At 35.7% G+C, this 24,599-nt stretch overlaps 1 protein-coding gene across 1 annotated transcript in view; it reads left to right on the forward strand.

Annotated features, from left to right (window-relative positions):
- Positions 1 to 24,599, forward strand: part of SPECC1L (sperm antigen with calponin homology and coiled-coil domains 1-like) — a 47,877-nt gene that overhangs the window by 17,762 nt on the left and 5,516 nt on the right. The window contains exons 6-12 of the mRNA XM_009583292.1: positions 214 to 389; positions 2,206 to 2,369; positions 4,021 to 4,112; positions 9,795 to 9,885; positions 11,779 to 11,862; positions 14,361 to 14,517; positions 18,077 to 18,179. Coding sequence (XP_009581587.1) covers positions 214 to 389; positions 2,206 to 2,369; positions 4,021 to 4,112; positions 9,795 to 9,885; positions 11,779 to 11,862; positions 14,361 to 14,517; positions 18,077 to 18,179 — 867 coding nt within the window. The remainder of the gene's footprint in view (positions 1 to 213; positions 390 to 2,205; positions 2,370 to 4,020; positions 4,113 to 9,794; positions 9,886 to 11,778; positions 11,863 to 14,360; positions 14,518 to 18,076; positions 18,180 to 24,599) is intronic.

Raw genomic sequence — 24,599 nt, forward strand, 5'->3', positions numbered from 1 at the left:
ATTCATGACTTTGGAAGTCTAGTTATTTCCAGCAAAACTTCTTCAATTTAACTTGTGAGTTAGGTTGTGCCTAATGCCAGAGATGAGGGCCTTTATCATTCCTGTAAATTGTTTCCTATAACAGCATAGGGGAACTATGAATAATAAGGATAACTTTTATTTTTAACTTCAAAAGTCTTGCTGCTTTAAATTTAAAGTTTTATTTACTTATAGGAGGAGTCAGCAGAATGGCGTCAGTTCCAAGCTGATCTACAGACTGCAGTGGTTATAGCAAATGATATAAAATCTGAGGCCCAGGAAGAGATAGGAGACCTGAAGCGTAGATTACATGAAGCTCAGGAGAAAAATGAGAAGCTCACTAAAGAGTTGGAGGAAATAAAGTCACGCAAGTATGCAAAAGACAACTGGGATATTGTCTCTTTTGTAGAGGGGGTACAATTTTGGAAATCCAGTATCTTGACTATTATTGAGACTCTGGAAGTTCATAAAACCTCTCACTGTGAGGATCTGTATTTCAACACGCTGCTTTATGCAGGCTTTCAGGGGTCAAAATAGGTAAACTTATAAGAACAATATTTGTTTCATTATGCTGTATATTTAATCCATCCAAGAATATTCAGTTTGGCACTTTTGCAAAACCAGGTTGAAGTGGAGGATTTTTCCTGTTTAACAGCTGGACATGATTTAACTCCCCTCAGTGTGAAAAACAAGCAGTGTTGGCTTTTCTGTACCATCATTCATACTTCTTATTAGCAGCCATGGCTTTTGGTATGGTTAAAAATACAGCTGAATTTTTACCTGAGAAGAAACCTTTGTCTAATTCTGCGTATATCTTGTACTGTTTTCTTTCCACTGATAATTGTTTCTGGAAATAATTAGAGGTGCTTTGTGTATGTTTTTAATAAAAGCAATTCAGACTGATGTATTGTGGCTTGAATTAGGTACTACAGTTATTTAGAAACTGAGTTATATGTCTTTCAGAAGTATTAAAGTCCTCAAATCCATAGAATAGGAACATCTTGGACAGCACCATTTGAATCCTGAGTACATTGTCTCTAGGGATTGAATACATGTATAGCTTACAATTACAGTAATGATATTTGTGATGTGTATATATTAAGCATTTTTTTTCCACATGGATAGGCGTTTTATAGCTACATGACACTTAACCCAGTATCTAGTAGGATATTAGATAATGCAGGCTATGCAACTTGGGGAAAAGCTGATGGTAGGAAGAGCAGACTGGTTACATGAAAATAGAAAATTATCTGGATGAATGAATGGTGGGTGTAAGGCATCGTATCTGAAGTAAGATCTCCAAACTAAGTAATATGAACGGTTCTTACTAATACATTTCAGCCAGAATTGTAATTGTTCAATTACTGCTTGCAAGTGAACCTTTGAGTTTACAGTTGCACTTTTGAAGGTAGAATTGGCTTGCTGATTCCAGTCAGTATATTCATTATTATCTATACATAAGCATCTTTTGACATTTGATTCACTGCAGACAAAGAGGCAACTGCATCAGATTCCTTAGAAGTGGTATAGCTACTGTATTGGAAGGAAGGTGGTAGGGAAGTCTATTACAGTGTCTAGAGCAAAAATCAGTCAATGTTTAATTATTGCAGACTGTAGAAAATAGGTTGCTTTAAACAATTCTTGTCTTGTGACTGACACTGAATACAATAACCACTATAAATATTCTGTACTAAAGAACTTAAATTTTTTTTTTTTCAAAACTGATTCATATGCTGCCTAAAGGTGTATGCCAGAAATGTATTCTTACCTCCTTAGTATTCATTTAAGTTGTTTTCTGTTTATGCAGGTGGAAAAAAAATTCTCCCCTTTGAGCTGATTATTTTAATGTGAAATGGTGCAATACTTAAGGCTCAATTTTTTCCATCCATGTATACGTGTGTGTGTTTGAGAGAGAGGAGCAGAAATTAAGCTTTAAATCAAGTATTGATTTGATAGAATTTTCACCTGGTGCTTAAGCTCTCTTGCTGACAAATAGTAAGAACTTGCAGTGATAATTTAGGTTGATAATCTATTTCTAAATTACAGTGGAAAGAAAACTAGGTTAATGTAATAACCGATTTGGACCATAGATTTTAATTTGGCTTCAAATTTTTGTTGATTTTTTTTAAGACTTTGCATGTTAAAATGTTTTTTAAATGCCTTAAATGGGCTGCATATTGATTTCAGGCAGGAAGAGGAACGTGGTCGAGTGTACAATTACATGAATGCTGTAGAGAGAGATTTGGCAGCTCTGAGACAAGGAATGGGCCTGAGTCGCAGATCATCCACCTCCTCAGAGCCAACTCCTACTGTAAAAACACTCATCAAGTCATTTGACAGTGCTTCCCAAGGTAATTATTTTCAACCAGTGTAGTAGCTGTACCAAGTTACGATTTTGCATATGTTGACATGGACACTTTTAATGGCTTAGCTAATTCAAAGGTAAGTTGTTCTATTGTACTGTCATGACCTATAAGTGATGGCTGAAACAAACCAACCTAAACTAGATTGCACAACCAATTATTCACTGTGGTTAAGTGCAAGCATCCTTTTTTTGTCTTGCCTTTATTTTTTCTTCACTGTTGGCAGTGCCAATGACTCATATGCTAGATGCTTTGATTCAATGCTCCCATATATTAGAAATACATAAACACATATTACACACATAATTGTAGCTGGAAGCACAGCTGATTTCAGCCTGACTATTAAAACGTGAACTTAATGTGCCAAATTAAGCATTCTAAAAGCCATGTAATAGCTAGAGCCGAGTTTGTTTCTTTTAATAACTTACATTCTTATAGTCGAAGTGCTGATGAAAGTTAAAAATAAAGTCCAGCCAGTATCAGCTATTAAAAGATACAGGGAATATTTTCTAAAATGAAAAGGATCTCACTGTTGAGACAATGGATTTTACTATAATTCTCTGATTGTGGAAACAGGTGCTGTTGTCCTTCTCTGTAGATGAGCAGAATAAGGAATCCAAGTAATTATCCTGAAATGAGAAACACCTTGACTGCATATGGGACTTTGAATGGATTAAAATATTTCCCTTGCCAGGCCTTTTGGCTTTGAATTTCATTTACAATAATGTCACTGTAAGTCTCTGAGGTAAAAAGGCTTGGCTGGAAGTAGACTATATTACCAGAGGGACTTAAAGTACTGTACTGTGCATGGCAAATTATTTTTAATTGCTTATAACCTGAAAATTTGTTAAGGAATAAAAGGATCTCCGTATTACTTGGCAATTCTGTAAATGGCTATTTCCATTGTTCTCTTTGTTCATAGGTGTTTACAAATTTTTGCTTTCCTAGTGTTAATTTTGAAGGTTTTTTTAATCTGTTCTTGGATAAAGGTGCTTTATTGCCAGAGTTAGTTTGGTAAAATGATAAATCACCTCTCCGTTCTTTTTAATCTTTCATTTCAAGCTGTCTGCCTTCTTCCTCAGCATTTGTGTCATGCTGTTAAATAATCAGATGACTGATTCACCAACTCAGTATTTGTCTGTTTTCATACATTTCTAAACATGTTACTTGTTTAATCCCAAAATTCAGGGACTGTCATATAATATGTAGTACCTGTGGACTTCGATTGGAAATGAGAAAGGAGAAGGAGGTGATGTGTGTTATCTATATTGTTTTACTGGCAGACCCTGCTACCATCTCTTTAATTATCTGGAGATCATAGAACTGATAATGCCATCATTTACATCTGCCAGGGTAATAGTATCCTGCACCTTAGCCTTGTCCACCCCCAGTAAACTTATGTTTTTACCATGGATGATATATTCAAGACAGAAAATGAATGTAATTACAGAGGAATAAATGTGTAGGTATACTTTTAAATTATTTTGCAGTCAGTTACTAATTGAAATTCTGAAAGATGTGATCTGGTAAAACTAGTAATGTAAAGTACAAGGCAAGAGTTCACTATAACAGCCAGTCTCCTGTTTCACTGCAAAACAGTGCATTGCTAACGATGGCTTCCTTTCTGTGTTTTGACTAGTTCCAAGCCCTGCTGCTGCAACAATTCCTCGCACTCCCCTGAGCCCAAGTCCCATGAAAACTCCCCCGGCTGCTGCTGTATCCCCTATGCAGGTAAGTGTTTCATGACTGCACTTAATCCTTCTTTGTAAAGAAGAGCATGTGAAACTACAGGTGGTAATAGACAAAAATTGATTGACTTTGTGGGGACATAATGATAAAATGTTGCCTCAAGTAAGTAATCACTAAAATGTTCAGTCTAACAAAAGAGTCTTTCACTGAGAACCATGTTGTAAATACAAGATTTGTCATAATTTGGAAGTTCTTGTTAAATATTCCCAACCCTTACTATTCCTGTGCTACTGAGAAGCATGGGAGGAAAACTTTATCTGCATTCCTTAGTTTTAGAGTTGCTGTTTGTCAGTTCTTAGTCCTGTGCCTGGCATGGAAATGGCAGTAATACCCTTCGGGCAATGGACTGAGACCTGTGCAGAATCTGTCAGCAATCATCAATATAAACATATCCCATGTTGCATGGGCTTTGGATAGCAGACCTGACCAGAGAGGAATGAAATCATTGTGAATTGATTATCTTTGCTCATTTTGTACTGACCGAGAGTTTGGCCAGTTGGTGATTGTACTGTGTATTTTGTCCTGTCCCCTCTGAAGCTTTGTCCATTTATTCAGCTGCTACAGGAGCTTAGGTACACTAAGATTGCAGCATCAGTACTCTAATGCTCAGCTTTATAGATCACTGCTGGTTTTATTATCTCACTAGCTGTGTGAAGTGTGATTTTGGCAAAAGCCAACAAGTTCAAGGACAAAACAGATGGGACCAGATTCACAAAGAATGTACTTTGTTTTACTCCTTTAATGTCAGTAATTCTCCTGTTGTCTTCAAGATATTATTAACCGGAAGTACCAGAACTTGATTTTTACTATAGGTCAGCATAATGTTTTGGTAATAAATCCTCTTTGTGTGAACTGAAGAATCTGTATCCATATTGGCTTTTAGTGCTCAAGGAACGATACCTGGAACAGACTGACTGTTCTCCTGTGGTCAGACTAGTGCAGCTTTTATTCATTTAAGAGTGAATTTCATGAAACAAATGGATAGCCTCAAAGGAAAGAGAAAGAATTAAATGTTTTTTGTGAGAGCTTCTGCTATTTCATGTGGCTCAGTCACTCTTGACAACAGTTTTCTAAAGTAGTTAAATGTGATAAGTTCTCTGACAGATGCTTTGTTCCTATTGATCTGTCTTTATATTTCTGTTTATTTCTGTGCTCTTGTAGGAAGAGGCAGACTTAAATCTCATGTTCTAAAAGGCTAAACCAGAGCTTTGGCAGACAGAAGACTTTTTGATGAAGCCTAAGGCTTATTTCACTTTATTTGCCTGTAAATTAACCATGAGCCAAAGTAATCTCTTAGAATACTGCAAACCTGCTCAGGTTTACAGCTCTTGTTTGATGTTTTCGGTCTGCCAGAATTACTTGAATTTTGAATTCAACTTCTGGCATAGAACCAAGTAATTGACAGCTGGATACTCATTAGTGGGAAACATTGCCTGAAAAACAAAGGGGAGGGCGTGTAAATGAAAACAGCTTCTATTGTCTTTTTGAAGATGGGTGGTTTTCTTGAAAGTATTTGTAATTATCCAGAAGGCAACTGGTTTTTGTGAACTTAATTATGTAAATTGTATTTAAAGAATATTTTCTGCTCAAGAGGGAAGGAGTTCAGGTTCAAAACCAATTTTCATCATCTTTTCCTTTTCTTTATTTTCATATTACTACCTTGTTTTCTACTGTTGTGTTCTATGCATTTTTTTATATTTTTTGTCTGTGGTTTTTGCTCTCTTGCAATTGAAAAGCAAGATTTTATTAAGTAGTCACTATGTGAGTTGACCTATCGGCTCCCACCTTATAGAAGTCATCCATGGTTTAAGATCTTGAGTAAAGGTAGAAGGGTTGATCTCTGTATGGGTGTGGCAGTGCTTATTATCATTAATCTCAGTTGCTTTTAAATACTATCACAGGGGAAATATTTACATGGGCACCTACTGAGAAGCTGGCACAATTTTGATCTTATGATAAGATGGATTGGTTGCAAAAAAGATTCTCCAAGTACAGATGCATCAACATGTGCCCTCTCTGAATTACGTGTATCACTTCATTTTTGTGTTGGACTGTGTCATGAATTTCATCAGTCTTGGGGAGTTTCTGTTTGCTTTGTTTGTTTTTCTTTACAGTAATATGTGTATGTATAAGGAGATGCATTCTTGGATACATTTTTGCAACTGAAAACAAACAAACAAATCCCTTTCTGGCTTCAGGTCCAAGCCTGCAGTGGAACATAGCTGTTATTTACCATAGCATGTAGCAATACTGCAAAATAATTTAGGAAGAGAGGTATGAAGAGAATGCTCTTCAGAATGTAAAAACAACCCTGCTGGGTTAGCCCAAAGCTTAGCTGGTCTGATATGCCACTGAGAGTGACCAAAGCAGATGCCTAGGGATGAATATAAGGACAAGGAAGTGTATCTGCTACTTTGAGTACTTTCTTTTTCTGTTTCATAGCTGGAAGGCTCTCTGAAGTAGACATGGTTTCAGATTCACTGGTCACCACTAAATGTCCTGCTTTGCTTTGAACATACAAACTTTCAGGCTCCAAGCAATTCAGTCTCAAAGACTTCCATATCTTAACTACTTAATATGTGAAGAACTGTATTTGTTTTGAAATTGCCATGTGTAAGTGCATTGGCGTGAAGTACTTAATTGAAGTACATACTGAAGTGCAAAGTGATCAGGAATAGGTACCTGGCAGTGGTTGAAGGTCATGTTTCCTTCCATAGCCAACAACAGATGCAAGAATGAAGAGTCAGAAGCAAAATATTTGGAGTTTAAGGGATTAGTTTATCCTGCTATAGTTTTGCCTCAAATTTGAAGTCTCAGGTGTTTGTTCTCTTTTACTTTTTTGTCTCACCTGTGTGCTGGCTCCTCTTCTGGAGTTGTTACTCATCTTACAAAAAAAAAAAAGAAAAAAGATCTGAAAAGAGTCTTAGGTAGCTAGCAGAAACTTTATCTTCAAATTAGGAATGGCTGTGAGAAAGTAACTGTTGATCTTAGCATCTTTATCTGTTACTGTAATTATGTTATACGGAGACTACTACATAAAAACATGTTATTTAACTCTGTGAACGATTTTCTTTATACACCCTATCAAAAATAGTCCTTAAAGTTTCTAGCATTTTCTTTTGCTAGACCTCAATGTAGGATGAATAAGAAGAGGATCACAGATTGCAGAGCATCCATCTTTAGTAATTTCTGTCCCATTAGTAGCCTTCATGAATAGCCTCAAAAGCATGCGATTCCTCTGAACTTTTGATCCTTTCATTTAGTATTGAGGAGTTTGAACACTGGTGTTGTGACATGTTGTGACAAATGACAAATGGTGTTTAGCAGTTAAGTAAGTTTTAGGATGTATTTCTAGTTGAAGAAAAAAAGGTATTTATAAAGAGATTGGTAGGATTCATACATGTTTGATTGCACGTCAGATGTGTTTTGTTTTGTAAGTGAAATGAGGGATGGCTGAACTGCAAATTCAGCAAAAGCTCAGTTAAGCAGAAAAGTTTCTAACGCTTGTAAAATGTTTCAGGAAAAGTTATTCTCCAAGAGACTTGTGCACTAGTACTATATAAATATTGCTAAGTGGAACTAGATAAACATTAGTTGGTTCATTTTCCTCTAATTTGCTGTGTATTAGTAACTACGTTACTACTGGTAGTTGTAATAGTAAGATATGTAATAAGGAACTAGCAACAGTTAAAGTAAGCCCTGTCTGCAAGTGTCAATAGGAGCAAAAAGACGAACAGTTCGTTTTATAACAAGGAGACAAGACCAGTACACAGCAAGTTATCAGTAGAGTAATAAGACCACATTCTGACAATATCCATAAAGGATGTTTGGTTTTAAGTGATATCTGGAAGCTGAGAAAGTGATAAAGGTATATGGTTATCCAGCACTGTGCCTGCTCTGTACGTACCTTTATTTCCTGGCAGAAGTTCTGTACTACGCTGTCTTTGTAATGACAATCCCAAAGCTAGACAAAATGACAAAATGTATTCTCTAACTCTATTATAGTGGTTTCCTTTTTTGGAGGGGAGGCTCTCACATTGATAGCGTCCTTGTCCTGTATTTTTAAAAAAAAAAAAAAAGAAAAAAAAAAAAAAAGAAAAAAAATTATTCTTAAGTGGGTGAAATGAACTTTAAAGTTAATGCAAGTTTGAAATACCAGTTCTTATGGGAAGTTGTTGTTGGCACTTCTCTGCATGGCTCACAATTGCAGTTGCTTTCATCTGCACGCTTAAAGGAATAATCTTTGTAGTGTATGTGCAGGACTTCTGATATATAAAAGTGAAGAAATTCTTCATGCTGTATTTTGAGTTAGATTCTTAGATGGTTGGCAGTTTTCTTGTCCATTTGATTTCTAGCACAAAAGCATAACTCTAATTTGACTCTAAATGGTGGATGAGTAGTCCTGTAATCCTGCCTGTGCTATAGGATGCTGCAAAGTATATACTGTTAACTTTTTTTAATCACAATTTTGGATTTGTCTGTCTTGCCTACGTGATTTGGCATGAGAAACATCTGACCTTTATTACCTTACAAAGATAAGGCTCATTTAACCTTCTCATCTAATCTTGGGCCAGATGGAGAGCTGAAAGAGTTTTCAGGATAAACACATTACTGGACTGATTGTGATTAAAGATAGGAATCTAATAGAAAGGACAGGGTGAATAAAGAATGTACTATAATTTGCAATAGGCTCTTTGAAATGATTAATTTTAAAAAAGAATAATTGTGGATGGTCTTTCCTGAGTCTTCAGCAATTGAATATGAGTTTTAGTAAGTGTAAGGGTAATTATTGCGTTGTACAATTCATTTGTGTGATACTAAAATGGTAATTTCAGTGCTATCCAGTGATTAATTATTGCGTGCAAGACTTAACGCATCTGTGGACACTTCAAGCTGCTAGAAGCCATGCATTGCTGAATATTTTACATAAAGCTTGAAAAAATTCATTTTGTAACTAGTTTAGAGCAGAACAGAAATTAAGATGACCTTAGAAAGAAAAATAATTATATTTGTATTTCGTTACATATTTGACAAATACTTAACAAAATGTCTCTCTTCAGTTGTTCACAGAGCATGTCAGTTAAATAGGTGGTAGCAAAAGCTGTTGACATTCTGAATAAAAAATAGTTTTTTTCAGTAGGGTTTTTCTTAGCAAAGGGTAGTTCGTGTCACTACACCCAATACACCATTATCCTAATTTTCCAGGAAAAGCCACAAAGCTGTAAAGGCATATGTTAATAACACAAATCAAGCACTAAAATCTTGGCTATGTATAGGAGGTTATATTAGTTTAAATAAACACATCAAGTTTAACCAGGACAGGTTTGTACAAATAAAATATAAATGAAGGTGAAAATGAATACAAAAACCGCAAGAGAATTCACAACCTTCATTTGCAACATTGGTTTGAGGAACAGGTTTAAGTTTAAAGAAGTAAATGTTACAATATCAATGCATAGTGTGTGTATATACATTCAGATTGGCAAAAGCAACAGGTAAAGAGGACGCACCCTTTTTCACTAAGTATTTTTAAAGGTTCTCTTTTTTTTTAGTTCTTTTAAATCAGTAATAATGTCATATCTGAGTTTCTAAAACTGATTCTGCAATTCCATATTTGTTTTTTATCTTCAGATTATGTTTGACGCAAGTATTTTTCCATTTCAGAGGCATTCTATAAGTGGACCAATCTCAGCTTCAAAACCCCTTGCTACACTGACAGACAAAAGACCAAGCTATGCCGAAATCCCTGTTCAAGGTATTGATTCAAGTTCGTTTAAACTTTGTTTTTAGCAGTGCTACTAATACTTTTTTTTTGTATTTTATATCGTTTAGTATCCAAAGTATTATCATATTATATACTTTTTTATTACCGTAATATTTTCGTAGAATCATAGAATATTTTGAGTTCAAGTTTTTATTACTTGTGTTTCATCACACATGGTGGCATATCATAAAGATACTTTTTTGAATTTTCAACAAAACCATGATTGCATGCTGGTAACTCGGCATTATTCTGACAGTTTTTAATGTATGCATAAACTGAGATCACTTGCAAAATCAAGGCAAGATGATTTCAGGGTCATGTCTTGCAACTGTCTTCCAGATAATAAAAATACACACTTCTGGGGTTACATTGTATGTATTGTGTGGTTGGGTTCCCCCGCCCCCCCCCCTCCCTCCCCCAAATGAAACAAGGATGATGGTTGTCATTGCATTGCATGTGAATAACAAAATATAAACTTACTAAGTATTGAATCTTCAGGAGCCAAATGAAAAAATTGAATGGAGTTAAATTGAGAGTTGATTTATCTGTTTCCCAATATTTCCCTGTTCTGTGAACTTTGTTTTGTCTCAAAACACTGTTCACAATGTGCTCTTCCTGTGAGAATGAATGGCTATCATGTGTTGGGTGTAGCTCTCTGATTTATGCCTGCTTTAGGGGGTTTTTTTTGGTAGATGTTTCTCAAGATAATCCCCATATGACTCCAGGCTGAATATTTCCTCTCAATTTGGTATTCCTGAGGTCTGATCCTTTCTAAAGGGCTGGGGTTTTTTTTTGTAGCACTTCATAATAGTCTGTATGTGCCAGATTTCCTTCTTGCTTTTGTTGAATGCATATTGAGGTTATTTGTACAATGCAGCTGGAGTTTTAATTTTAGAAACTTCGATATTTTTAGGAATATTAAAATGCCTTTCCAAGAAGATAGTTTAGGATCCTTTAATTGTTACAGAGTTCACGGGCAGACATAAACTTAAACACAAAATGACTGGTATGCTTTATATCGTTTTTATGTTTTCATTCTAGTCAGTTAATGCAGCAGCAGGACTGCATTCAAATAGAGAATATGCCAGCCAGAATTCCTGTTTACAACCATATATATTTTTAAAGTATCTCTGTAGCAGTGTATGTTTCTTATGTCACATTTTCAACTAATGAATGGAGTCTCACTTTTTTTAATCCTTATTCTTCATTTTCATGGGTTTTTTTGTATTCAAATTACTGCCTTCTAAGTGTTTCTACATAGGAGTATGTAAACCTTTTGTTTACATCCTGAAGGTTTTATTTGAAGGAATATTTGTTCAATAATAGGAAATAGTTTTGATTTGATCCTACAGAAAATGAATTTTGTTATAGTTTGATTTTACTCATTGGCAGTATGCAGAACTAATCCTTCCCTACAATATGTAAAGGCACCTTTTTGACTCCACTGCATGGGGGAGGGAAAAAAAAAAAGAGTATGTTTTTATTTAAAAAATAAAAAACCCCAACCCAACAAATCAAAGGGGAAAAAAAAATCACATGAGGGACAAAGCAATCTGCTTCACCAATCTGCATTGTGAATGGCATATTGAATATTTTTGGCCATGTGCTAAATGGGGATTCCTTGCTCAGCCTTTTGGTTTAACAACTCATTTTTTATAGACCAGGGCAAGTGGATTAGTAAGAGGCCTTAGGGAAAAAGGATGAAGATGTATTCATAGTGATCTTTATTGGTAATGAGCAAATTTAGGCTTTCTCTTTCATAGCGATAAAATCAGTTGCTCTCACTAAAACAGCCAAACTCAGGCACTGGTAGACAATATCCATGACTTATACTTAAATGTCTTACATTTAAATGGAATCTTTGTCGTCTTTTTATTTGTTCAGAACATTTGTTGAGAACATCTTCTACGAGCAGGCCAGCGTCTTTGCCAAGAGTACCTGCTATGGAAAGTGCCAAATCTATTTCTGGTAATATCATGTTTTTTAGACGATTAGTAAAATCAGGAACTCTCATTTCAACACTGTGCTTACAGGTATACTTTACTTTTTCAAGAGAAAACTTTGGTCTTCAGACCATCAAGCTCTTGTCAAAAAAACTATTTGGATATTTGGAATGGCCTATTTTTCAATGTTCAAGTTTTCTGTTGAAATATTTGGGGAAAGAAACTAAAGTCCAATGCTAAAATAATATTCCATTCTATTGCATCAAGTGGAACTGAAGAGTTGTTTTTTTTTTTTAATTGCTCGTCTCCTCATTTTTGCATATATGACTTGCACCAGCATACCAGATGGATGAGTATGAATCATGCGTGTAACAATTGACTTCTATGTCATCTTTCCTTGTATTACAAATAATTTTGGTGTGCAAGGTATATGTGAGGAAAGAAACTGTGCCTGGCTGTTACCTTTTATTGCTTGGATGTAGGATTGGTTTTTTTAAGTGAATGAGGCAGAGAAGCATATTATTCTTCTCTAATTAAGCAGTTCCATTTTTGTTTCTGGAAAGAATTATTTTCAATGGTTTAAAATAGGAGGATTGCTCTTTTTAGGTAACAAATGCATCATTATACATTATCTAATGCATATAAATGTTTTCACGTATTATGTAGCAAAACTTCTACCCATTCCATAGGACAAAAGAATGTTTGCAGTGAATCATTTTAAAATAGTTCATTTTGTGACTGGCATAACCTGCAAATACTTTTCAGTATTACTCATAGTGGTTTCTGCATATTTAATGTTAACTTTGGATTTTTGAAAACTAGAGTTGCTAAATAGAAGTTTATGTAGCGTTAGTTTACTATCAAGCTGATGTCTCAGTATCAGCAGGGGCTTCTAAAAACAAATCTTTAAGATTTATAGTACAAATAGGGCGATGCTGTGAAAATGGTACTTTATCTATAAACTAGGCAGAACTAATTTGAGAGAAATATTTTTTAAAAACATCTATATTTGAGTAAATGATTTCAAGAAGAAAATGTGGTTTAGATCATTTTGATTTCTCTTTGGTGACTACATGCAGGATTTCACAGTAAGCCTCACCAATATTAGTAGCATTAATACTCCCATACCTGACAAAAAAAAAAAAATCTAGGGAAGTGATCATCCCACTGTACTCGGCACTGGTGAGGCCGCACCTCGAATACTGTGTCCAGTTTTGGGCCCCTCACTACAAGAAGGACATTGAGGTGCTGGAGCGTGTCCAGAGAAGGGCAACGAAGCTGGTGAAGGGCCTGGAGCACAAGTCCTATGAGGAGCAGCTGAGGGAACTGGGACTGTTTAGTCTGGAGAAGAGGAGAGGAGAGACCTTATCGCTCTCTACAACTACCTGAAAGGAGGTTGTAGTGAGGTGGGTGTTGGTCTCTTCTCCCAAGTAACAAGCGATAGGACGAGAGGAAATGGCCTCAAGTTGCGCCAAGGGAGGTTTAGACTGGACATTAGGAAAAATTTCTTTACTGAAAGAGTGGTCAGGCCTTGGAACAGGCTGCCCAGGGAAGTGGTTGAGTCACCATCCCTGGAAGTATTTAAAAGACGTGTAGATGAGGTGCTTAGGGACATGGTTTAGTGGGCATGGTGGTGTTGGGTGGACGGTTGGACTCAATGATCTTAGACGTCTTTTCCAACCTTAATGATTCCATGATTCTATGATTCTAAAAAATACCCACCCAAAAGTGTTTTTTCCCAACTTCTTGTGTCTAGTATTTATAAATTAATGTACTTGCCCCTAGTCATTAGACGATAAGCCTCTGATATATGTGGAGAGTTATATCTTTGATTTGCACAAACATAAACAATGGTGACTATTTAGGTATAAAAGGCAAACCTCATACTTTTAATTGGAAACTCTTCTACGTAGAGAAGATATAACCATTCCAAATTTGGTTTTACAGAGTATAATGCTTGTGCTTTCATTCGAAAGAAAAATTGTTTGTCCTTTGATAAAATGAAGCAGGCTCTGTGGAATGTGGCTGAATGGTCTCAGGTCAATCTTTGGTTTGCTTGCTGATGATAATTAATTAATGTCCAGAGCATCACATACATGCCAATTCTTGATTAAAATTAAGTGGAAATAAAGCAGCTGTCATCTCTAAACTGTTTTTTTTTTTTGGCTTTCTTTTTTCTTAACTACTTGAAGCTTAGCAATGTAACTGCATGGACCAGAGAAAAATTAAATGGTTTGGTGTTAAAATTCCTTCTCATTCATAAAATCCTTCAAATGGAAGTAGCGATGTTCCATTAAGATACATTCATCAAATTTTCTTTCCTTCAAGATACATAAATGTTGGTAGTTCAGTCTAAATCCTTGATATTTCCGAAGTGGAAAGTATCAAGAAAAATGTTGAAGGCTAGTACTGTATATGGGTTTCCATGCATGGTTTCTGAACTAATGCTCGTCAGAGAGCAAGAACGAGTTTGAAAGATTTTATGTTTGCAAATGATAAATATATGGGCATTTTCCCACTTAGTCTCTCGAAGAAGTAGTGAAGAAATAAAACGGGATATCAGTGCACCTGATGGAGCATCTCCAGCATCTCTCATGGCAATGGGTACCACCTCACCACAGCTGTCACTCTCATCTTCTCCTACGGCATCAGTCACCCCTACAACCAGAAGTCGAATAAGGTAAAAACTCTTTTTTGTGATGCACTGAAATGTGTTAATTTCATAGCTATCTGTCTGCATATATCTAGTACATAATATTGGCACTAAGACTGCAGACTCTACTGCCATCCATACAATAAAGATCTTCAATAATCTTTGAGAGCTTCAGAAAGTGTTTTCTGCAGCTCAGTATGTGTTTTAAAAGTTAGACCAGAAGTTAGGCTTTTTAGAGCTTATGAGGTTAATACCAAAGCTTTATGCTCCACTAGAAAACCAAGCTAAGTCATGTCACTAAATAATAGCATCATATCAGTTCAAAATACCACGAAGCCAAATTCAGGAAGTGAGCTTACGGAATGTTGAACAAATCTTTCAGAGTGGCTTGGACCCAGGGAGACCGCATGATAAACCTTAACTTTCGTAATCACAGCCGAAGACAAAAAGCAGCATGACTAGGTCTTAATTCCAGACACTGCCAAGTCTTCTAAATAGCCATGAGTGAATGGGCCTGGGTTATTTGTCCCACAGATGAAATCATAATGCAAGTCTAAGTAACAAATGGCCAGGCAACCCCCTTTCATTAGTAAGATAAAAAGATAAGTTTGTGATAAATTTAAAACTTTTCCTATCTGTAGTGTTATTAGTCAAAAGACTTCAAAGTATTTAAGCCTCATGTTATGCAAGTGAAGTATGTACTTAGCCCTGCTTCATAGATTGGGAAACTGGCAGACAAAAGTTAAATGACTTTCTCAAGACCATTTAACACAGAGCTTCCTGACAAAGCTTTTGTATAGCAGAAGTATTAAACCCTTAATGTTCTGAGACATTTGCAATATGTAATAATTACGTTATAAAATTGTGAAGTTATTTACAGCTGTGGGTGCTATTGAAAATTGTTCCCCTGAAATGCCTCAGTGCTGCTGTCTTTTCACTGTGCAGAAATTAAATTGAGTTTGGATCTGTGGGTACTTTACTGGCAGCAATTGATATTGTGTGTGTTAGCACCTAAATTTAGACCGAGTACATCCATAAATAAAAAAAAAAAAAAAGACTAAAACACCTGTATATGAACTTTGAACTGGTAATGTATAAAATTGCATTGATGGCAGCCTGCAGACTGTAGCAAATAGAGTGGCATTTCATGGTAAAATTGTACAGTTATAATTATGATATCATTACTATGCCACCCAACCATTGACTGCAATGCTAAGCACTACAAGAAGACTTAGCAGTGGAATCTGCAGCAGTGGGTGCACGGTGATGAGCATGCTCTTTGGAACTGTCCTCAGAATGTCGCTGCTGGACTTCAATTTGTTATGTCATCAGGTTTCTCTTTTTTCCCCTACCTTTTTCTGAAAGTTGTTGTAAAATAAACAGTTATTAATATAGTTTGCTAAAACAAATACTTGCAGTTTACTGTTCCCTGTTCTAGTTGAAACTTCATTGTCTCTTTGATTTGGAATACGATTGACCTAATATACTAACTTGTAAGATTTGTATGTCAAACCATTTCTCATTGTCTCCATACAACTTACGCTAATTTATTTTCTTCAGCAGTGTTTTCATAACTGTGAGAACCTGTTATAAACCATGTGCTCTTACTGGAATTTGAGAACAGGCTGTACAGCTCCCTCATGGATAAATAGTTTAGCGTAAAGAGAGGGAGATTTTAATTTGAGTTCTCGTATGTTGTCCCAAATCTCTGTTCTGAAGTTCTTGTAGTGTTGCATAATCTTCATTATGGATTGAATATGCAATTGCATTGTTATTTGTTTCAATCACTGATGAAAAAAATACACCAGTTTGGGTTGTTGAAATATGTACTGATTTAAGAACTGAAGTACAGAATTTCTTGAGGCATCATTCTGGCAGTGTGGTACCTATGAAGTTTAGATACAGTAACCTATTCAGATAATTTATTTCATCTTTAAAAAAACACAATTAGCAACTTCCTTGTCATGTTAAATCTCTCTGAGATTAGCAGTTAGGTTTGAAGGCTCATACTGCTATCTTTCATGCTGAAAGGCACTTACTGTTTCCTGTTTATTGTTCTGCTGTGCATATATTTTCATGGATGTTTCAAATGCCACCACTGATACCTCTTTCTAAGCAACTTTGAGATCTTGCCAACTTTATTTCAGTGAAAACTGGCCAAGCGAATTGCAATACATATACTTAAGATTAGCCTCAGAACATTTCGTTGTATGTTGGCACATGTTCTCTTCTTTTATGTGTTGAGTGACAGATGCTGATACGTGCAACGGCCTCTGGTGTTCCGCTGGTAGCACACATGCATGAAGAAATCCACATTCCCTGGATGCTTTCTTTTCCCCTGGCAGGACCTGGAGAATTGCTACCTTTAAATGTGCAGCAGAGAATCCACTGAAAATACTATGTATTTCCACTCTCCACCCTTCTTTCCAGTCACCAGATGGGTTGTAAAGAACAAAGAGTTAAAGATTTGAGAGTGAATGTATACAATCTGTATGTCTTTTTGGAAATATCCAAAAGGAGTAACTTAGGGTATCATCTTTGTGGATGTTGTGAGAATCTTGCTTACATCTGCATAGAAGTCTTTAAAAAATGGCAGATGAGGAAATCTTTGCAGTATGGATTCACTGATAACTTTTTTTAATTTTCCAAATGGAAATTATTAAAAATAAGAACAACTGCTGGCACACTTTACGTCCAGTAACTAAGCTCCATAATGGTGTAATACCTAGTCTTTTGTCAGAGACTGTTCACTAGAATATCTATAGAATACTGAATCATGTAACTAGGCCACTACAAAAGTATTAACCTCTATAATATATATTTTTTTAATCTAAGCACTAATTTCTGAAGCCTGGTAGAGAGATGTCTGTGATGTAATACTCATGTGAAAAACTGGCCAACCCAGATATGATAGTTCTTTTCTTCCCCAATCTTTTGTGAAAGAAAAAATTACTTAAGATAATGTGGCAGACTGGAAGTGAAATTAATTGATAGCTTTTATTGGTAATTGAACATTCTTATTTCAAAAAAGTGAATCATTGTTGCGCCAGTATATCAAATGGCAGATCAACATAGTTAGATCTGCCCCCTCTTTTTTTAAGAACTCCAGATCTCAGGCAAATGTTCTGTTAATAATGGCATGCCGCTAATAATGCAAACATGTTGTTTCAAGGTGACATTTGTAATCAGCCATGAGATGCAAAAGAGATAGCATCAGTTTATTCTCTTTCTAAATACAAAATAAAGTCACTTGAGTTAGCTTAATGGTTCGAGCTGAAACTTACCATGTTGTGAGTTTAATTTTCTGAACTCTTAGGAGAAATATCATTGAAGTTGAAAAACCTAGGAAAAAAAGGTTTAATTTAAAGGAAAAAGAGGGATGATTTGCTAATGAAAGAATTACTCCAAAATAACTCTTAAGTCTCTGCAGGTATTTCTGTGTGTTCTGTTTTTCAGTCAGTAGTGCTGTACCCTACTACTTTCACTGTGACAATAATTTGTCCTTTTTTTTTAGCTTTTACAATATGTATTTCTGTTGCAAAAGATACATTACAAGCTCTAAGTTGCACTTCTGCCTTGTTCCTAGGGAAGAGAGGAAAGATCCCTTGTCTGCCCTAGCAAGAGAATATGGAGGATCCAAGAGAAATGCCTTGCTGAAGTGGTGCCAGAAAAAAACAGAAGGATATCAGGTAACTGTAGAGCTGTTTAATGTAGCATACTTCTAGCTGCAACACATTAGAATCTGCTAATAGCATAAACCAGGCTGCTCCACAGTTGACTGCATAGATTGCAATGGCACTGGTATGTACTGTACTCTCTTCTTGGAACATATGCTACAAGTCCTAACCTAACTAACATTAATAGCTCTTCAGTCGCTTTGCTCCATGTTGATAATAGCTTTTTTCTTAAGGAGGCAGCTGACCTCCTATTGAGGCACTTTAAAACAGCCTTTTACAGATTTCACTTTTGAAACTGTAACTGAAACTTTAGCAACTTAAGGTTTAAATTAATGTTTCCCAAATGTAGTTAGAGTACCATTTCTTGGATTTCAGAGAATTTTTTTTGATAGGTAATTAGTGTAGGATTTTTTGGATCTTTCAATGTGCTCCCATTTAGTCTCTATTTAGGGACAGTTTGTTTTGTGAAGGTCACATTGTCTTGCACTTTGAACTTGGCTTTCTACTGCAGCTCCAGACTTTTTTTTTTCCAGTTAGTCCAAATGTTATCAGAAGCCAAAAGAACTAACAAGATAACTATCCAGAGTTCTCTTGATTACATTATTTTTTCAAAGGAACAGTGGCTTCAGCAAACTAAACCAGGATGTTAATAGTCTGGCCATGATGTATTTGTTTGGTTAACTTGTATTGAAAGTGTTTGGAGTTCCCAACACAATCCTCAGTTTAAGAACTTTACTCTTTCCATGACTTGAGACTCACAATGCAGGAGGAAGTTGAAAGCCGCATAACAGGATGATCGCCCATCCATAGGAAAAGTCGTCTTTCAGTACAATGGACAGGCTTGTGATATAAGCCCTCCCCCTTCTTCCTGTGGCACGTCTAGAACTAAACCGTGCTATTTCTGAGGATAAGCTTCTTTGTGGAAAGAGCCTTTCTCCTTCCCCACATTTTAAAAAAGGCAGGATGTTATATTTCTTTAGAAATCCTCTAAAACTGAATGCAAAAATATTTTCCCATATGGTCTTGAAATGAAAGATGAATTTGACAGCTTCCGTATCTGGTTGGGAAAAATAACAGAAAGTATTCCAAACTTTTCATTCTATAGTTGTGTGCATATGCAAGAGCATGCTTCTATTTATATGAATTGCTGCTTATAATTACTTGAGTTCTATAAACACTAGTAGAAGAATAGGTTTTGAGACTTACTGTACTTGCTTCAACAACTGTAATATGGTTCTCCGCTTGTGTTGCTACTGAGAAACCATAGCATATAGCATCTGTAGAACCTTCTTCTGAAAGAGTAGGATAATATCAGGAGGTGATATTAAGATATTCTTCTCCAAAAACTAACTCTGCTTTACACACACTCATTTTTCATTTCTTTGTTGTACAGAATTTGATGATTTTCAGCATCCCCTGACATTCAGTTCTGGTTGAACACTGTGTTAGTGGTGTTCTAATGTTTTAAACATATCTAGCATTATATTCATTGTGAATAGTGCTTATCCAGCTTTCTGGCATTTCAACAACGTTATCAATGCCAGGATCTTTTTTTTTTTTTTTTTTTTTAAATTTGAAGCTTTGCTTAGTTTTAATTTAATTTTAAAACTATGTGGATTCAAAACTGACAAGCAGTAAAAAGCATCAGAATAATTAACATCTCCCTTCCTCATTCAGTCCTACTTAAGGTACTCTAGCTCTCTTCCTTCTTCCCTGTCACCCAAATATTGGCAGGGTACCTTTTCTTACCTCCAGCTCCTCCTAGTGTTTTATATGCTGCCACAATTCCCTCTTATCCCCAGCATTTCCCATCATTATAATGTCTACTTTTCTTCTATACCACTGTTTGCTTTTGTTTGGTTTAGCATCTGGGCAAGAGCCAGCACATGCTTTTAGAGCTACCCGCACACTGACTGACCAGCCGTCTTCTGTCTCTGAGCTGTTGCGTGAGCCACACAGAACAGAGGAGTCTTAAATATCCCAGCCTTTTCCTCTATAGGAATAGCAGTAGGTCCACTTTCTATCTAGTCACCAATTTGTATCCTGTTACCAATTTAAATCAATGTCAATGTATTCAGTTACAAATACAACAGGTTAAAGGAAAAATACTTGCAAATTGAGTCTGTAACAAGCTCTAAAATTATCTGGAAGATTTTAACCATGATTTGGAAACAAGGAAAAGGAAAAAAGTCTTAGAAGGCTTTTGTTTCAGAATAATTCTTTTGTTAATTTTGTGCTCTTCATATTATATCGATTTGTTTCTAATGCAAATCTAATTAAACTACCTATATTTAAGTAAAACTCAGCCCTGTAAGCCAGTGTTTTTCAAGTATGTCTTTGTCAACATGGAAAGATGTGTTTACTTCTTCATCAATTGCCAACAGCAATCACTTTTTTGGTCTTGTTTTTTCCCTCTCACCTGGAGGTGATGTCTCATAGCTGTAGTTTTTTATGCATACATAAATATTTATAGAAAAATATACGTAAAATATTTATAGAAAATTATTTCAGCTGTTGGTATTTCATAGAGAAGATGGAACCATGCACATTGAGTTAAAACCCCATTTCTAATAGAGCCATGTTTGCTCCTGGCATTGCTTTACCTTTCATTTCTGGGATTATATTTTGCATTGGATATTGGAGAATAGTTGCATTTTTGGTTTATACATGGACTAAATAGTAATCACACAAATAGCCAGATAAAAATCTTAATTACAAAAATTTTGTTTAAAGTGTACAGAGTTATAGGTGAGCTGCCAGTGGCTTAAAATGTTAAAAACAAGGTATAATGTAGTTGGCTTACCCTTATTAATAAGCAGCAGCATAGGATTGAACGTTATTCTCTTTTGAGGCCAGCTGTAGTTCTTGAGCTGCTTTTTATTCCATGTGTTGAAAATACTAAAGAAGGGAAAAAAAAAAAAACAACACACCAAGGTCTGTACTGTTTCACAGAAGAAGGTTTCCTTTATTGACATGATACTTGTGGAGAATACAGTACTACTTAATTGCTTGTAACAACTAGTATTTTTTTTGTCTGCTCAAATGAAATGGAAGAAGAATAACTTCTGCTGTTGTAGCCCCTTTAGGAAATTACTTTCAAGCTTTTGATTAAAAGTCTTAAGTATCTCTGTTTTAGAAGCTTGAAATTTTGGGAGTGCTAAATAATTCAAAGATGATAGTGTGGTGAAGCTCTAATTTCAGCCCATTATAGTGGAAGGATTTTATTTAAAGCCCTTCACACACATTCACAGACATTTATGCCAAACTGCGCTTTCCACCTCTGACAAACATATACTTCCACATAGCAGAATTTTTAAAGGAATCTTAAGACATTCTCTTTCGTGAATGCGTTCTGATAAACAAGCTAATACCTAACCCTGTTAAAAAACCATGATAAATTACTTCATTGTACAGTTTTCTTGATTTATTCAAGCAAATCTGGAAGGGAATAAATGAATAGATTTCTTGAAATGTGGTGGTGAAACAACATTTAACTGTGTTCCAAATCTGGTATTTTTAAAGAGTACCTCAATAAAAAAATAAAGTTAAAATAGCCAATGAAAATAAGATAAATTCTTACTGATGTAAAAAACTGTATGGCTTTTTCTCTTACTATATTGTTGGTTTTAATATACATGCTGTCTGAATGTTGTTTGCAAGCAGAATTTCTCCTTGAAGCTTAGTTTTGGAGAATGGCAATCTGCAGAAGGTCACTGCAGAACTAACAGCAGGCAGGTTCTGTATTAACTTTCATCTAGAGCCTGTTCAGTCTAGACAGTATTGCACTCACTAAGTTACTGAGTTTAATTATATTCAGGACTGAACAGATCCCTAAGCCATGAAAGAAGAGAGTTGCTCCCTTAAGATAAGGGGTTTTTTTAAAGCATTTAGATAAAGGAGGAACGAATCACCTTTAGTTTTTAGATGAACAGGCACAAAATACTTGAAATTTGGTCATATGTTAGCTTACTCAGGATCTGACATACTGATTCAGAGTACAGTGCCAAGTGCTGCATTTTCCAGAGAGAAGAGAATCCTCCTGGCTCCTCTAAAATATGTGCAGTGTCATAAAGCAGTCATAAATTCCAGATATCTTCAAAGCATAAAGTAATCCCGTCCAGCTGTTATGGAGCATTTACCCTAGCTGGAACACAGCTACTTTCATTTTGAGTACACAACCAATAAAAGTCCAAAAAACGATGTGAGCATGCATGTTTCATGTTAAGAAGGGGACCAATAAACAGGATACACACATCCTTACCCATTCTTATCTACAGCAATATTTCAATTTATCTTCCATTTTCTGTCAGCATTCTGAGAGATAGCTCACTTCCAGAAGTCTGACACCAAAAAAGCAATTGTCACAAGATAGCAGCAAGAATAGACTAGATTTTTTTTTTTTTTTAACCTTTCTTTAAGCTTTCCACGCTTCCTAATTACAGATACACTGGAAGACCTCCTTAATGTAGCCTTGTAGTACCTGTCCTCTAATTCATGCAATGCTGCTTTTTCTGGAAAGACCACTTAATTTCTACCTCCTATACAGATCAAAGCTACATGTCTTACAAGAAATGTAAAACTTACTATCTACATGGCAGCAATAAACAATAAAATTGTTTAGTGATTGAGCAGTGTGATTGAGTATGAATGTATGTGTACCTAATGCTATGCTGAATGTACCTTGAAATCAAGCAATGTTTTCATTTGTACTCAAGTAGTAAGTGTAGAATAACAAAGCTAAAGGTAAAAATGGTTCTCGTTGCTTTTTTTTAAACCTGTTCTTATATACACGTCTTTATCAACACTAAGCTAGATCATATTCTACTCAAAATATTATATTGATTTTTAAAAAAGCACAAAAAGAGGAGAAGACTGTGTGCTTATGTAAGCCTATGTTCAAATAATGATTCCAGGGCGTGCATGCCTTCCCTGGTGCTGTCTGGTTGATTCATCAAAGTAGTAAGGCTGCCAAAACACTTCTCTCCTTGGTTTAAGCCGTGATGCTTTAGCCAAAAATTGTTGAGTTAAGGAAGGACATGCTTCCTTTTTCTGTTTGGATTGGATTCTGATACAAGAGAAATGTCAACTTGTTAGACTTAATTACGACAAAACTTAGAGTAAATTATGAAGCTCTCTGTATCTCTGTAAGTGCTTCAGATGTTAATGTCTGAAGCTATTGGGTTTTTTGAGAATGACTGCTCTTTTTATGGTTCTTTTTTGTGCCAAAACTGAAAAATAACATGTCTTTTGTATGGAAAGAAACATTAACAGTCGATATTTAAGGGTTTTGATGGTTTATATTTGCCATTTACTGCCTTTTCAGAAGCTGGGATTGAAGAGGCAGTAGTTGGGACTGCTGTTAAGTCTATTCCAGAAATACTTTTACATTCTCACCTACTGCCAGAAGTACTGATAGCCTCAGCTTTAATCCATGATTTGAGAATCAGTGAATCCTGATTCAATGAAGCGTGGATAGCAGTTATTTTGTAGTTTACCCTTCTAATTTTTTAAATGGATACTCTTTTCTTTTGTGTGTGTATGTGTCTTTAAAAGCTTCTAAAAGCTTTTTAATAGTAATTTTCTGCCATGGGAAGAAGCCTTCTAAGGTCTGTACACTTAAACCTCAAATCTTGTTTTAATGGTTTAATATATTATAGTACAGAATCATATTAATGCTTTTGCTTTCTCAGCCCACTTATTTCATTAACTAATACAACAGAGACATAGACACATGGTTTTATTTTCTCCATGTCCTAACTCATTTGTGAGCCAAACTGAGTTAGGATGTGGGAACCTCTCCTCCTTGTGCAGAGGAAGGGATGGAGAAATAGCTGCTATGGAATATGCTTCTCTGCTCAAATTGTAATATACATAGTTCAGGGAGATTGAAGATAGCTGTGGGTATGTTCGCTGAAGAGATAGTTAAAATAACTTTGTTCTTAGTTTGTAACTGTAAGTTAGAAACCATGGTTTCTATAGTTGGGGGTTTTTTGTGTTTGCGCATTTTTATAGTTGTGGAGTTTTCGGGGCGGGGTGGGGGTGGGGGGGGCGGGGCGTGGAAGGAGGAAAGTTGAGTCACTGCATTACAATAGTCAATATCTGTTTCTTGCTTTTTAATAAAAAGGTATTTTCAGTCATCATAGAAGACCCTCAGTTAATTTAGGATTATTGCAAAAAGCATAGGAGACAATTTCAAAATTAGCACCACACTGGTTAAAAAAAACTTTAAAATTGGGAATTCTAGAAAAGTCATAGGTTGGGAGAGACCTTAGACTGATGTTATGCAAAGCCCTGTTAAGCAGTCTAGAATGTTTTAGTGATTCCTTCATTTCTCTGGGCAACCTATTCCAATGCTTAGTTGTTTCATGGTGAAGACTTTTTTTCTTATATCCAGACAGAATTTCCCTGGAAAGAAACAGTGGCTGGTGCGTC

This window comes from Fulmarus glacialis, unplaced genomic scaffold, assembly GCF_000690835.1.
Source record: "Fulmarus glacialis isolate BGI_N327 unplaced genomic scaffold, ASM69083v1 scaffold19048, whole genome shotgun sequence".
Classification (NCBI taxonomy): Eukaryota; Metazoa; Chordata; class Aves; order Procellariiformes; family Procellariidae; genus Fulmarus; species Fulmarus glacialis.